Source organism: Lynx canadensis, chromosome B2 (genome assembly GCF_007474595.2).
Source record: "Lynx canadensis isolate LIC74 chromosome B2, mLynCan4.pri.v2, whole genome shotgun sequence".
In the NCBI taxonomy this organism is placed as follows: domain Eukaryota; kingdom Metazoa; phylum Chordata; class Mammalia; order Carnivora; family Felidae; genus Lynx; species Lynx canadensis.
The window spans coordinates 63,047,086-63,063,595 of NC_044307.1; the positions used below are offsets into that span (position 1 = coordinate 63,047,086).

At 34.2% G+C, this 16,510-nt stretch overlaps 1 protein-coding gene across 2 annotated transcripts in view; it reads left to right on the plus strand.

The window, feature by feature from the left end:
• Nucleotides 1–16,510, plus strand: part of ADGRB3 (adhesion G protein-coupled receptor B3) — a 750,806-nt gene that overhangs the window by 684,622 nt on the left and 49,674 nt on the right. For both annotated transcript variants that reach the window (XM_030315777.1, XM_030315778.1), the window contains 5 exons: nucleotides 64–133; nucleotides 2,675–2,741; nucleotides 5,241–5,326; nucleotides 12,375–12,473; nucleotides 12,796–12,967. In XM_030315777.1, coding sequence (XP_030171637.1) covers nucleotides 64–133; nucleotides 2,675–2,741; nucleotides 5,241–5,326; nucleotides 12,375–12,473; nucleotides 12,796–12,967 — 494 coding nt within the window. The remainder of the gene's footprint in view (nucleotides 1–63; nucleotides 134–2,674; nucleotides 2,742–5,240; nucleotides 5,327–12,374; nucleotides 12,474–12,795; nucleotides 12,968–16,510) is intronic.

Below are 16,510 nucleotides of genomic sequence, written 5' to 3' on the forward strand. Positions count from 1 at the left end.
TCTTGAGCCAGAGTGCACAGTGGTTACAGCTGAACATGAAGTCTGACCATGTTTTTCTTGCAGGTTTACCAGCATTAGTAGTGGCCACATCAGTAGGCTTCACAAGGACGAAAGGATATGGCACTGATCACTAGTAAGTCCATCCACAGTGATAAATCATGTTTATAATTAAGTAAATCATCATCTATGCTCCATTAGTCTTGGTTGGCACTGCTGATGCCTTGCATTTTGTCACTGAGTCATTAACAATGGTAGAAATCACATTAGTGAGGAATGATATAAGGTAGCTGAAATGCGCAGAGGTTAGGAAGTAAATGGTGAAGCCCTGTTCAGAATCCTTGTTTCAATTTCACATTTCTTCATAAGGACAATGAATTTGATTTTTAAAATATTTCAATATTTACTTTGTGTGTTTAATCTCAAATGCATTTGTTTAGATCTGAATAAATCTTGATGTTTACCTTTTAGAATATGATCCTGATGTGAGCTTCTAATTTCACTGATGATAATGTATATTAGTATCAACCAAGTTGTGAAAGATCAGCTCAAGTTTTGTTGCCGTGTTAGGGTAATACTGAAACGTAAGGATCAGGGGGATCAGTAAATTACACATTAGAAAATGCCTAGGCTGTGGGAGAAATTAGAGGGAAGAAAGAGGGTGGGGTATCAGCCCATCCTTATCACAGCTGTAACACTGATAAATTCAAGAGAGATTTTATAAATAAAGTTTATATTGAAATATTTAAAATTTAAAACAATGCACTTTCATATTTTATTTCATCTGCTCTCTCAAGGTGAGGAGGCAGTTGAGAAGTGGAGAAAAAGATGGGCGCATCTTCTTACAAGTATAAATTTTTAAAGTGAGATTTTCTGTTTGTCTTCAGGTTTGAGATGGGAATTAGTGCTAATTAGTCCTTCTAGTGGGCTCATCCAAATGGAGACTGTGAGAAGAGACATCATTCCACCTGCCCAACAAAAGGACATTTCCAAAGAATTTAAAGAACTCATGTCATTAGAGCACTTGTTTTTCTTCTGCCATCTATGTTATAAACACACAAACAAACAAAACTCCCTGATAGCGTATGTTGTAGTGTAGTGCTTACTACAGCACTATTACCTTTAAGCCATTACCTTTTACAGGAGTATGACTTTCGGTATAAATCCAGTATTTGAAAGGCACTGTGTTGGAGATATAGCAAGAGGTAGGAATTATGGATGATATGGTTCCAACTTTCAAAGAGTTTGTGATTGAAACCGAGTACAATATAATGAGTAGTATGTCAGTTTAAAGATTAACTCACAAAAATACAGTAGAAAATCAGTGGCAGTCTCAGAGACACCAAACTACAGTGTTCTATCAAACTAAAGGCTTTTCGCCCAGGTGTTTTATTTTAAAACGTAGATATTAAATTATCAACCCCAAAGTAGGAAAGTAGAATTTTATCTGTTCACTGTTATGGCAAGGAGAAATAACTAAATGCAGACTTTGAATACCCACATACACACACATTTGTTTTAGGTATATATCGATACATGCATTGCTGTGTGTGTGTGTGTGTGTGTGTGTGTGTGTGTGTGTGTGTATAACTACTAGATTAAAATTTTTAATTAAGATAAAATTTATGCAGAGCAGCATTCACACTGTTAAGTGTGTAGTTCTGTGAGTTTTAACAAATGCCTAAGTCAGGTAACCACCACCACAACCAATATAGAAAAAGTGTGTCCTTAGAACCAATATACAACAGTTATTGTTAATTGTTAATTTTGGAGGCAGCATGATGATTCTGTGGACCTAGAAGTAATACTGACAGGGTCAAATGTCAAAAGCAGATGCAAGAAGTAGTAGGTGTGACTCATTGCATCAGCAGAGATAAAACATCTCCTGGTGTTTTCCTACATTCCTTATATTTCCTTATATTCCTAGACCATGCACATGCAGATGGGCCACCTTGCAAAGCCTCCAGTGCCAAGCCCCGTGCCTTCTTCATGCCTCTCTACTGTGAGAGAATAAGTGTTCTTACCTAAATGGGTTACCATGTCAATATCAGTACAAACCTGCATTTCCTGGTGAATTTAGTAATTGAAATAAACACAGCCACACTTATTTTTATTCAAAAGCTTATCTTTACTGAATTTTGTTAGTAGTCTGGGGCAAAAGTAAAATCAGAACAAAAAACAAGCGCACAAAATATAGATTATTTGTTCCTTTCAATGATGGCTTTTAAACCAATTTCTCCCAATATCTCAATGGCCTCAAGGAAGAACACATAAATGGCATACGCAAGACTCTAAAAGCATGCTGTTCTTGCTTGAAAGAGCGTTTGAAAATTTTCATAATGGATACAGAGCACCATTTTACAAAACTTATGTGATAGTCACCTTTGTACTAAAAGTCAATATAAAAATCTCACTGGAAGAGTAATTTGTCTAAAATGTTTTAACTGCCTGAAAGTAAGGCCTTATAATAAAAGTTTCTTTTCTGCGAAAGGTGTATAGTGTTTCTCACGCATCAAATGCTCTCATTTTCGCTTTTTCCACCTCTTCCATGCATTTCTGCTTAATTACAAACCTTCAAAATGGGCCCAAATTTGAACGCTAAGTAATTTGTATCACACTTCAATGGTTTAGCACTTATCACTAATTTCTGTTAGTTTTTATCTGATGTTGTTTTTAGCTGCTGGCTCTCTCTTGAAGGAGGACTACTCTACGCTTTTGTTGGACCTGCAGCTGCTGTTGTCCTGGTAAAACATCAAAATCTACTCGTTCTGTTTTCTTATCAAAGACTACTTGGCTTCAATTACAGTGACAATTTTTGTGTCACTGTAAAGAAACTTTAACGTAGAATGTATTATTACTTCATTATTAATTACTACTTAAATTTGAATACCAACTGCTCTTTAGTCCTTTAGTACTCTAAAATACGCTTACTTTGAAGACTGAAGAATATTGAACATGCAAGTGTGGGATTTCTCTTACAGTAATTTCACATTTATGAAGAAGTTTGAGTAAGTTTCAACCGATTCTTCATTGTTAATGTACACAATCAATTATCATTTCACTTTACACCATTCTGTGCGATCTCCATCGTTGTTAAGATCGCTTAATCTTAGTAACTGCTGCTGCTACCAAATGTCAACAAGAAAACTTATGTCCATGTGTCAGAGTTTCCTAACCTCAGTGCACAGATTTTGGATAACATATTTCTTTGTTATGGGGCTGTCCTGTATATGTCAGGATGTTTAACAGCATCCCTGGCCTCTACCTACTAGATAGATACCAGTAGTATCCTCAGGTTGGTAAAAATCAAAGCTGTCTCCAGACATTTCCCAATATTCCCTGTGGGCAAAAATCACCCCCGAGTTGAGAACCCCTGCCATATTTTGTGCATAAGGATTTAAATTTTTTTCTTTTTAGAATCACTAAATAATTCCTTTACATATTTAATTATGGGAACATGGAATTTGCTACCAATTTACCTTTCGTTCTCTCACTTTGATGTTCTAGATTACAATACAAATCTTTCTTGTCTAATAAATCTTTAAATGAAAATGTAAGGGGGAAAATGGTCTGAATTAAATACAAAGATCCACATCACTGTGCAATTAGAGTTCTAATTGGAGAACTACCCTTTGGTTTCTTGAACAATTCATTGCATATATGGAAGCTAGCAATATCTTTATTAATAACTCTATATGATTTTTTCTTTCTTTAACATTTGCTCTCCATCCTCTAAACTATAGCAGGGAGCAGAAACTGTCCATGATTCACAAGACAAAATCTAGGCATCAGTCTTAGAGAAGAGCATAGGGAGATGGAAGCTATTAGGCACATTTTTGTCTGCTGCATCGAATTCTTATTTAATCAATTGAATTATTTCCCTAAGGTACCAAGTTAATATACATATAACCCTAAAATGGAGAAACAAAGAGTATATGTATAATTGAAAAACCAAAGTATGGTCTTTGGAGTAGTGATGGATTCCCTCATGATTAAATTGTAGATTAATAGAATCCATGGAATACACTTTTTTCTCCTAGTTCATATAATGAGAAATGTGAAGATGAGTAAGTCTTTCTCTTGATTAAATGGCATCTTGTCAGAAAGCTATGAAGAGTGACACTTCCTAATAAGTCCCTACCTATCAGTTGCTTTGGATCTTCCTTATACCAGCAGTTAAACAGATTTCAGCTTTATATTTCATCTGGCCAATGTTCTGGGAAAAAGGAATTTTTCTTTTTTCTTAACCAGTCATCCTGTTTAATTTAAAACAGACTTTTGTGAACCACTAGTTTCAATGTAAAGGCTTCATCATTTGCACTGGGGGACGCACCAAGATTCCATTGATCATGGAGGGTAAGGGGCAGGAAGGCAAAAAGAAAATATTTTTCCTTGATTATCTTGGTCTCAGCGTTGGACTGGATTCCTTTGTCAGGAAGTGCTGGTAGGTTAGAGAACTATGGGCGCTCATCATAATAAGTTGCTACAAATAGACCACAGCCATCTCTACAGCTTTTTACAATTTTACTTGAGAGAGAAAAATATGTGTGATTTCATTTCAGATGTATTATGCACAAAGATCTTTTAAGTGAGAGTAAGAGAGTCTTAGAAAATGCTGAGAAGTGTTCAATAGAGCACATTTTAAGAGTTGATGTTAGTATCCATCTCCTAAAGGATGCTGGTGAGTTGAATAGGCTTTCTCTTTTGTCTAGAAAAGCATGGTACATCAAAATGCTCCCCCAACCCATAGGAGAGATAGCTACACAGTATGAGGAATTTAGACATTCTTTTCTCACTTCTGGGGACAATGACAAATTCTTAGCACCTTTGGCTGCCAGGGCTCAATCTAGTCTCACACTGTGAGACTGAAAATCTTTTGATTCTCATAGGGTAAAACTCATTTAGACAATTGATTTTAATCAGGGGTGACTTAGAATGCCAGACTCACATATTATGGCACTGTTTAAAAGGTAGACAATTGAATGTTAATCTCCTCAGTGTTAACTGCAAAGCATGGAAATTTAATGTACTTAACGTACTTTAAAACTTTAAGGTTAACACACCATTGTTAAATTGTTCTCCTTTATGCACTTATAAAATATTTGACAAGTGCTTTCTCACTACTGTTGTGAGTTTATAATTCTGAAATGGTTATAAATTAATCAAAGAGGGTTTTCAGGAGAAACAGGGACCTAATTTCCTTCAATATCATTGAAAGGTCAACCTTTGTTTCTGTTTGACAGGTCAACATGGTGATTGGCATTTTGGTATTTAATAAACTTGTTTCCAGAGATGGGATCCTAGATAAAAAGCTCAAACACAGAGCCGGGTAAGCTGCAATTGGTGGATTTTGTAGGTTCCTTACCAGTGAATCCCATACTCCAATTCCAGATCATCATTGACTGCATTTTAACTGTGCCTTGAATTTTGTTCCTGATGAACCGATGTGTCCGGTAGAATCTGCCATTCAGATTTTTTTTTCAATGTGCTATTCTTAAGTAATGCAACTAATATCTAAAAATAATTTTTAAGACCATTAGAAAGTCTGGGTTTGTTTGTGTGTATTGCTCGTTTGTAAGATAAGAAGATTAGATGTTAAGGCTGGAGTGAAAATACTTGTTCTTTTGTTTGTTTGTTTGTTTGTTTCAAGTTTTATTTAAATTCCAATTAGCTAATCTATAGTGTAATATTGGTTTCAGGAGTACAATTTAGTGATTCATCACTTACATACAACAGAGTGATCATCACATTAAGTGCCCTCCTTAATGCCCATCACCCATTTGGCCCATCCCCTGCTGACCTCCATTAAACCTCAGTTTGTTTTCTATAGCTAATAGTCTCTTATGGTTTGTCTCCCTCCTTCTCTTTTTTCTTCCTTCCCCTATGTTCATCTGTGTTGTTTCTTAAATTCCATATATGAGTGAAATCATATGGTACTTGTCTTTCTCTGACTTGCCTCACTTAGCTTAATTCTCTATAGCTCCATCCATGTTGTTGAAATGGCAAGACCATTCTTTTTTATGGCTGAGTAATATTCCACTGTGTGTGTGTGTATACCACATCTTCTTTATTCATTCATCAATTGATAGACATTTGGGCTCTTTCCATAATTTGGCTATTGTTGATAATGCTGCTATAAACATTAGGGTATAAAAATACTTGTCCTTAGTTGAACATTTTCAAAGTCCCCCTAGTTTGCATCACAATGGACAGGAGGGTAGATCAAACATAATGTTGATATGTGACACAATGGAATCGAGACAAGTAATTCCTACTAGGGCAAAAATACTAGATTCTCTTTGATTAATTGTATATATCAGAAAATTTCTTCATATGAAACAATCACTAATGAAACAGTATTCTTGTCATATATTTTCATTTTTTATGATGTTTTGACTATGAATTGCTAGGAAGAGTTATTTTTAATTTTCATTTGCATATTTTAACCACTTATAAAATTTAGGAAAGCACCTCCTTTAATTTTAGTGTTACTATGATACCACCACATTTAATGACTAATAACATTCCATAAGCAGATTGATACCAGCCTTTTAAGGTTACATAGTCACCTCATCTTACAAATTTGTAGAAATCTAAAGGAAATCTTAATGCTTTTGAATTTTCTTGTGTATATTTTCTTATAAAAAGTTTATAGCTTTCTCCTTTCTATTTAGCTGTACTTTCATTCAAAACTTACCCTACAATTGTTATTTCTTTACTAATTTATAGTACTATTTAATAGTCATAGTATTTGATCACTGAGCAGTGAGAATTTTAAGTCCTTTATGTTTATAATCTATGCAATGACTTCTAAGATAACCAAGGTATGTTTTCCCCTAGTAAAAGACTCGGTTTAATGCTTATATAAAATATAAATATAAATATAAATATAAATATAAATATAAATATAAATATAAATATAAAAATTTGATACCATTAATATCAAACATTAGAACTGCAGTGATGTAACAAAACATCACTGGAGGTTCCCTTCAAAGGGGGGCCATTACGTCAGAGGAGTCTCCATAGACTTTTCACTTCAGATGAGTCTCTATAGTATCTTTAACCAGCTAAACCTGAACCTGCACAGACACTGCTTTCTGTACCACTTGAACTTGAAGCTTTCACACTATTATTCTGCCATGTATGGTTGGACTTGGAGCAATAGCTTCAGTATTTCTGCCCAGATTAATTATATAAAAATAAATTGACCGTACTGAGTATGGTGTATGGAAACTCACTTCTGCCACTAGTGGCATGCACACACGTGTATTATTAATTGGAGGTGTGGGGGTTAGTGGTTAGGAGAAAGCTTTGAGGTAAAAAAATGTTTTTAAATAAAGCCATGCTCAGTATCTAGCTCTGTAGTTTACTAGCTGTGTGTGTCTTTCGGCATGTTATTTCATTTTTCTGGGGTTCGGTCTTCATACCTGCAAAATGGGGATAATCATTTTTGCTTCATAATAGAGTATATGAAATATAATGTGTATAAAGGATTCATTAGAGTAGCAAATAGCAAGTACTCATTCAACCAATTGTGGCTATTTTTATGATGAGTTAAGTGAAGAAAAAACCCTGATTTCTATCAATCAAGCATCTATGCTTCCACCACTGATGACCTTGAGGTCAAAAGAAAAAAAAAAGAGATGAGATCATCAGAATGAGTATAAAGCTAAGGATTTATTACATTTGCAGTTAGTATTTTTTTCTCATTTAATCATTTTATATGTAATATCCAGTTTGATTCACATAGCTCTTTGTAAGAGAAAACATATGTTTAAGAGAAATGACAGCTTTGTCATGTTATGAATTTAGAAATTATCCACTTTAATCTACACATTAATTTTAAAACGTCCACTTATAAAAATAGTATTAGAAGTTACATCTGTTTTACTGGCAAAATCGAGCCAGTGTTTTTCTGGTTCAAAAGCCACTATTGAAGAAATTAAAATGTTAATATGTGTATAAAAAAGCAGAATGTTGATTACTGTTCAAAGCAGAAAAGAATTATCAACAAGTTAATAACTCTAGGTGTTAAGAAAGTCTTTCTATAATATAAAATGCAATTTATGCCAAAGTATGTATAGATTGAAATTTGCTATTTCAAAATGTTATTGAAGGAAATTTTTTAGAAAATATAAGTGATAAGCAGCATCCAGGTGGCTCAGTGGGTTTAGAGTCCGACTTGGCTCAGGTCACGATCTCACAGTTCGAGAGTTTGAGCCCCTCATTGGGCTCCTCTGCCCCTCCCCTGCTCTTACTCTGTGTCTCTTTCTCTCAAAAATAAATAAACATTAAAAAATACTTTAAAGATATATGTATCTATAAGTGTTTGAAGCTACTTTCACTTCACAGAGAATCAGTGAAGGCAATCATAAAGACTTCAGTGAACAATCAATAATCAGAATTAACTATGGAGACGTTGAGTAGGAAGTTAATTAACTTAACAGTTGATGCCCCTAATTGTAAATATTGACCATTTCAGATTGAAAAAAATATATATATCATGTTTATGACTTGATATGTTTATGAAACATTGTTTATTATTTAGACTCAAATATGTTCCTCTTCCCATTTTTTCTTTGTTTCCTCCATTTTATAATTAATTATTATAAACTAACCAAGCATAGTTTATGCTCAATAACTATTTATAAAGGAATGAGTGAATGAGTATTTAAAAATACAGTGTCTTGACAAGTTTATTAATACCCAAATTATATTAAGTTTTTCTAACATGTAAAATATAGTTACCCAAAAGGGATTGATTGTAATTAACACATCCTATATAAAAAAAAATTGGAAATAATGAAAAGACAAAATGGCATGTGTCTTCTTAGAACATCTCAAGCAAAATATTTCACTTTTTTTTTTCCCTTTTTCTTCAATGGGACTTTCTTATCTACTGTTTTAAACTGGTTTTATCTCATCTACATAAGTTAAGGAAACTACCAGGATCTTGTACAAATATCATGAGATTTTTTCCAAAGGGAAAGGGTAATATTTTCTTTTCAGGTAATTTACATGGTATCAACAATAAACCAATTGGACAAATTTTTTTTCTAAGCAAAAGAAAAACAAAATTGGGAAGGGAAACTTGTAGACCTCAAGACCCTGCACGAGTAGACAGCATAATCTGGGTGAAATGACTGTGTTGCTGCCCTGGTGAATATGGTAACATTTGAACTTATGGGAAATTCAGTTTTTTTAACCGTTGACACTTTTTATTTTATACATGTATAATTTCCCCTGTAACAAAGAAACAAGATTTTATTTCCATTGCAGCAACCCTGTTCTGCATTTAGACTATGTGTTCTTCATACTGTATTAATTTCTGTAGTGGTCATACAAACTAGGGGAAAATATTCTATCTCCTTGGATAACGTATCTTTCCTCTGCTCCATATACATCTAATAGTCAAATTCCAAAAGTGCCCAACCAGTTATCATCAAGTGTAGCTTTCAACAATTAGTCCTGACTGAAGGAAGTATGTATAGCCTTTTAGTCACAATCAATCTCAACTAAAGAGAAATAAGCATTTCAAATACTGACTTCAGATTTATTTTCAGGAAAGTCCATACTTAGAACAAATTAGTTTTTCTCAAAGCTAAAATATTTGTACCATGTACTAAAATTAATTTTTAGTCACCTTTGGCTTTTCAATCTTGTTTTAGAGCCTAGAGACAAAGAGTCCTTAAATTGAGAAAGCCACATTTGTATTTAAAGCACAGATACCCAATAGCATATCTTCTCTGATAAAGGAAACAATAAATAAGTCATGTCTTTTTAATATTAATCTGATGGAACTTAACAAGATTGAAGACACTAAAATATATAGTTAGGGCAATTATGTGAATTCCTGCTTTTCATCAGAATCACCTATGGAGCTTTAAAAAACACAAATGCCTGCACCCTATTAAATTGGAGTCTTTGGGGTCTATCTATCTAGATATCTATCTAGATATATATCTATCTCTATCTCTATCTATCTATATAGACGGATAGAGATAGATAGAGATAGATATATAGATATCTCTATAGATATATATATCTGATGATCTATAGATAGATATATAGATAGGTATATCTGATGTGCAGTTACTGTGGAGAATACTGGTATAGGTACTCCTTTGGGAGTAGTTTCAAACACATTAGCATGCCTGTTGAGGCACTCATGATCCAAACTGAATAGACTATTGCTTACTTATTGTGAAAAGTTTGGGCACATGTGCCAGTACATAAGTCTTGGGTTGAATCAGTAAAATGAATAATTTAGTATCATAATTTCCCACCCTCACATCTAACTCTAAAAGCTTTGATTTTTCTCATGAGGTCTACTGATCAATCTACTTAATAGCTTTCAGATTTATTATCTCATCCAAGCACTGTTCACAAATGAGTGCACTTCTTTAAAACAAACCAGACATTCTGAATTATGACCATCTTAAGATGTTTCTCTGTACTGCCACTTTTATTAACACATGTCCACTAAATATTATTTTGGAAAAACCTACTAGGAAAACATTTTATTTTATTATTTTACTTTACTTTATTTTATTTATTTTTATTTATTTTTATTGTTCTCATGTACTTTAATTATAAATATTATAGGTCACCTATGGTTTGCTGTAGGTATATTTTATTTTATTTTTTGTCAAATTGGCTTCTATACAACCCAGTGCTCATCTCAACAATTGCTGTCCTCAATGCCTGTCACTCATTTTCCCCTCTTCCCCACTCCCCATTCACCCTCAGTTTGTTTTCTGTATTTAAGAGTCTCTTGTGGTTTGCCTCCCTCCGTCTTTGTTTGTAACTATTTTTCTCCCTTCCCTTCCCCCATGGGCTTAAGTTTCTCAAGATCCACATATGTGTGAAAACATGTGATATCTGTCCTTCTCTGACTGACTTATTTCACTCAGCATAATACCTTCCAGTTCCAGCCACGTTGCTGCAAATGAAATGATTTCATTCTTTTTCATTGCCAAGTAGTATTCCATTGTATATATAAACCACATCTTGTTTATCCATTCATCATACCAAATAGCATATCTTCTCTGATAAAGGAAACAATAAACAAGTCATGTCTTTTCAATATTAATCTGATGGAACTTAACAAGATTGAAGACACTCAAATATATAGTTAGGGCAATTATGTGAATTAGTGAAAAAAGTTGATGGAGTTTAACCTCTTTCCATAATTTGTCTATTATTGAAAGTGCTGCTATAAACATTGGGGTACATGTGCCCCTATGCATCAGCACTGCTGTATCGCTTGGGTAAATTCCTAGTAGTACTATTGTTGGGTCATAGGGTAGTTCTAGTTTTAATTTTTTGAGGAACCTTCACACTGGGAAAACATATATTTTAAACATTAACTGCACAAGAGAATTGACGAGACAAGTATACCATGGAAAATTATTTCAAGATGTTTTGATTTTGAATCAAGTAATTTCTTTTTGGTGTTTCATAAGAAAGTTATATTTTAATAAACCAGTAATTTTCAAGGGATTATTTTCTAAAGTAAAATGTGTGTAAGGTTTTTTTGTATAGCATGACTTTGCTTCTATGATATAGTAGATTGAATCTGAATAATTTGTATCTGAATTTACATCTGAATTTGTATCTGAAAAATCCTCCAGACTAGAATAGACCATTTAAATGCTGTTAGGTTGGAGTCTATGAAAAAATGTTCAGAAAGAATATTTTGAACTTAATGTTAAATGTGTTTTATTAAAGCATTCAACTGTCACCCCTCTTATTATAAACTAATATTTCATCAAATTTCATCAGCTCCTATATTCAGATCATCCTAAAATATAGATAATACATTGATGGCTGTGAGAAATTTCAAAATAATGAATTTGTTGAGATGAAGGCTACATCTTCACAAATGATTAAAGACCTAAAATATATATCTTCCTATATCGGGCTTCTGAGATACATGTTTACATTTAGAAGGTTTTAATTGGTATGATGTCCCTTCTGCAAATGACAATGAAAATCTTTGAAGCTAGGAATCCTAAGGTGTCTGATAATTAGAGGTCTGAATAAAGGGTTTTCACCGTATGTCTACACAAACACATGCTTATGTTTAACTCAGTGTATTGGACAGTTTTGATCTGTAGATACAAGGGCCATTTATGGTGTAATTGATGGGTATATGCTTTGCATGCAACAAAGGCCCATCTTACTGAAAGGTATAATGTTACAAAAATAATGTGTGGTGTTAATTGCGTCTTTAAAACAACCTAGAGCATTCATCTTTGATAAATAAACTTTTCTGCATGAAATCGTATTAAAAGCTAACTTGCAGCAGCAACGTTTTTTTTGGTGACAATTCAATATTTTGTTCTTTTTGTGGGTGTTCTGTTTGTTTGCAGTCAGATGAGTGAGCCTCATAGCGGTTTGACGCTCAAATGTGCCAAGTGTGGAGTAGTTTCAACAACAGCTTTGTCAGCCACCACCGCCAGTAACGCCATGTTAGTCCCAATCATTTACATCTTCTTGTTACAAATCTTTTACAGTGCATGTGAGAAAATGCTATTGTGGAAAAAAAAATCACGTTTGCTAATATTGGAGCTAAGACGATACTTAAATATTTATAATTGGCAACTGCTTTTAAAACTGTTGTGGGATTGTCTATAAAAAAATAAATAAAACTATCCAATGTTATCTGCTTTATGGTTTCCAAGTTAATGGTCTTGGTGCCACATACAAGAATGCTTTGGTGAACGGGGGTTTGGTTACTGCCTGGGGCGTGACACGCAGCTACGTAATGTTGCTTTCTCTGTCTCTCAACAGGGCGTCCCTCTGGAGTTCTTGTGTGGTGTTGCCCCTTCTGGCTCTGACATGGATGTCTGCGGTTCTGGCCATGACAGACAAACGCTCCATATTGTTTCAGATACTTTTTGCCGTGTTTGATTCATTGCAAGGTTTTGTGATAGTCATGGTCCACTGCATTCTTCGGAGAGAGGTAAGAAAGAGAATTCCTCTGGCAGAGAGGCAGGATGGTTAGACGATTAATTTCGTTGTTAACAAATATGATCTTTTATATTAATATCTTCAGATTAAAATCATTTCCCCTAAAGACAGTCATTTGAAAGTTAAAACTAAAGGGAAGCTCTAAGGCAAAGTTCAAGCGGGCTCCTTGGACTCTGAAAGTGACAGTTAAAACAGATGGGACCGTGCAAGAGAAGACGCTGCCCGGGTGCCAAGAATCAGGGAGAGTAGATTCAGGAGAGGTCATAGGCGGAGACGAGTCTGTTAGAGACACTGGTGGATAAGACGCGGTGGGGTGGCATATTTTTAAGAGGGATAGTTCATAAACATAATACAGTGATATTTCCTACACCCACTCCCAAACCCATGTTTCTTTCTATACAGCATATCCCCATTCCTTCATACTTTACTAATTTCATTTTAGATAGAAAATGTTGAAGATTAATGGGCAGTTCTTGTGTCTCTATACTAAATTAAGTTAAGGTTGCTAAAGATGAATGATTTTGAGATGGATATTTATTCTCAGAAAATACCAAAAATGTGCCCAGTCAAGCAGGGATAGGCAGTAATTGTCCTCAGGAACTCTAGATCTATAATCACAGCCTTTCTCCAGGTCATGGTTGAGGTTTATTGTCAGCAGTGAAGAAAACCAGTCCTGCTTCATGAGTTGAGATGCCAACCTGCACCAAATCCACTGAGAGCAGTGATAGATGTCAGACGTGATTTGTTTAGGGAGAAAATATTGTTTTCCAACCAGTGCAAAAATTATGCTGAGTGCTTGAAAGCACTGACACAGTATTTATAAGGTTTATGAGTCATTTTAGTGTTTACTCTGGGGATGGTGGCGACTAAAACACAATGACACAGTGCCATGCGAGTAATTTTGAGAAAATGGTCCACACTGTCATTTTGCATTATCCAGCTTGTTTGAGAACTTTATTATGATGTACACATTGCAAAAATACTCATGTGCATATGAATACATGCCACATGGTTTTTACAGTGATGTGTAAGGTAACCAAAGGTTTTTACCTGATTAACCAGATGGGGAGAACAGTATTTCTGAGCTACTTCGGTAAAGTACAGATGTCAGCAATAAACCCATACATGTGTATTCTAAGAACATTATAGGGTGAAGAGTGACTTCACATTGTAAAGGGGGCAGTATATCATCATTTAAAAAATCTGATTTAGCAGAGTGCCGGGGTGGCTCAGTCAGTTAAGCATCCAACTTTGGCTCAGCTCATGATCTCACCATTCATGAGTTCAAGCCACACAATGGGCTCTGTGCTTACAGCTCAGAGCCTGGAGCCTGCTTCAGATTCTGGGTATCCCTCTCTCTCTCTCTGCCCCTTTTCCATTCACTCTCTGTCTCTCCTTCAAAAATTAAAATTAAAAAAAATAAATAAAATCTGATTTAGCTTACAGTTACCAAGCCTTATAATTCCTTCATCACTAATGTCTACCTGGAATATCAAGATTAAAAATCTTTCAAGTATTCAATTCTTTATAGACCAAAATTAAGTAAAAGTTAAAAAGAAATTGTATAATTTAGGGCTATGCTATTCTTGAACTATAGCTATCTTGTGGGTCTTCTGTGTTAATATTATCTATAATATGTTTATGTAACAAAATTTGTTCTAAGTGAATGGATGCATGATACCTTTTTGATTGACAATTAAGACTGAACATTTGTGGGCTTTAAGCAAGATACATAATATATCCACACACAGTTTTCAGAAGATGTTAACACTTGAGGTGTTGAAGAGGAGAAAAGTGTCCCATCTCTAAGTAAGCCTCTCTTTTTCTTCAGAAATAAGCTTTTCAGATAGCCCTAGGCTATGATAAAAATATTCAGGTTTTAAAGTGACATATCTTGATGGCTTATTATCAGATTTTTGCTCCTTACATGAAGAAAAATATTTTATTTGGCACAAAAATTTATTTCCATCAGAACATTTTTCATACTTGCTAATTGAACTAATAACTATCAAAAAGATTATTTATGGGGAATTAAATCAAATCATATAAGTGCTTCTGTTAAAATAGATGTCTGTAAATATATGTTTTCTGTTTTCGCGGGGAGTAAAAATATGAATATTGGCCCCATTATTATTGCATTTTCAATAATTCAGATTGAATAATTTTATAGCTGGTAAATTAATAGCAGAGTCTCAGAACTCTTCATTCTAACACTGAAACGAACAATGACATATCCATTATTTTTTCATTGACCCTTAAGAATACCCTGTAACAGTGCTATAAGAACACAGAGCAGATTTCCGTTATAGGGCAAGTCTTTTTCAGAATTTCTCAAAGGAAATTTTTACGGAAAAACCAAAAGAACCTTGTTTAAATGGGCTTTGCAAATCCCAAAGACCACATCATTGGAGGCCTCATGGGGTTCAGAGAAACTCTTTTTGACCTTCTAACTTCATATTACCTAACACCAGCAACAGGTGTGTGTCGTACCACCTGTGAATGCACCACACTAACATTGGCCACAGTCTAAGAGAATAGGAGCATCTTCCCATATCCTCATGTCTCCTGTGAACAGAAGTGCCATAAAAATACACTGGAGCAAATGGACTAGCTACTTACCTGTAAAATACCGGGTAATGACTCCTATCAACAACTTGATTATCCCATAGGAGATTTTAGAAATATGATTTTACCTCTACTGCTTTTTTCCACTTCAAACTATTTTTCACAATAATCCAAGACAATTTGTATGGATTTTATTTGTTAAAAATGTATAAGCAATATAAGAAATATTTCCTTCGATTTAGAGGGAGACTGGATACAGGTATACTTATTTTTATTTCTATGTATTTTTGACACGCAGTAACATAATTTGGTCATTTGTAGTCTTTATTGATTCTTCCAATATGAATTCAAAAGTCTTTTCCCATATTTACTTTTGCAATCTTCCTGTGAAGGAGGCGGGTGTACGCAGGGGAGGAATATAGCCTTGCAGTTTAAGAAGGAGAAAAGAAACGAAACCATATAACTGGCATTTTAAATGTGATGTATATGGGGCTTGATTTATTCTAAATGTGCCTTTGCTTTTAGTGGATCCAATTTTAAAACCAAATCATTTCAAGTCAGAAGGGAAGGGAGAAATGCTCACTTTGGTGCTGTCAATTATATTCCACATTAAAAAAAAAAAAGCAAATTGATTATTTGCATAACAATTTGTTGTGACCTTCAGAGTCGACATCTTAATATGTAAATTTTGTAAAATTTGTATTCCTGAAAATACAGTTTCTTTTTCTGGAGCAACTTTCTCTATTGAATTGCTTTAGTAGATGCCTCTGACAAATGAGAAAACAAAAAGGGGGAATAAGAAGAAAAAACATTAAACCAAATGATTTATCACACATTACTTTCAGCAACAAAAACTAGGTCTTGGGAGCTAATATGTATAATACCTCAAAAGACAGAATCTAATAGAATAAATATAGTTGCTTCCTTCATTTATTCGTCATTTCATGATTGGAATTCATTTGCATTAAGC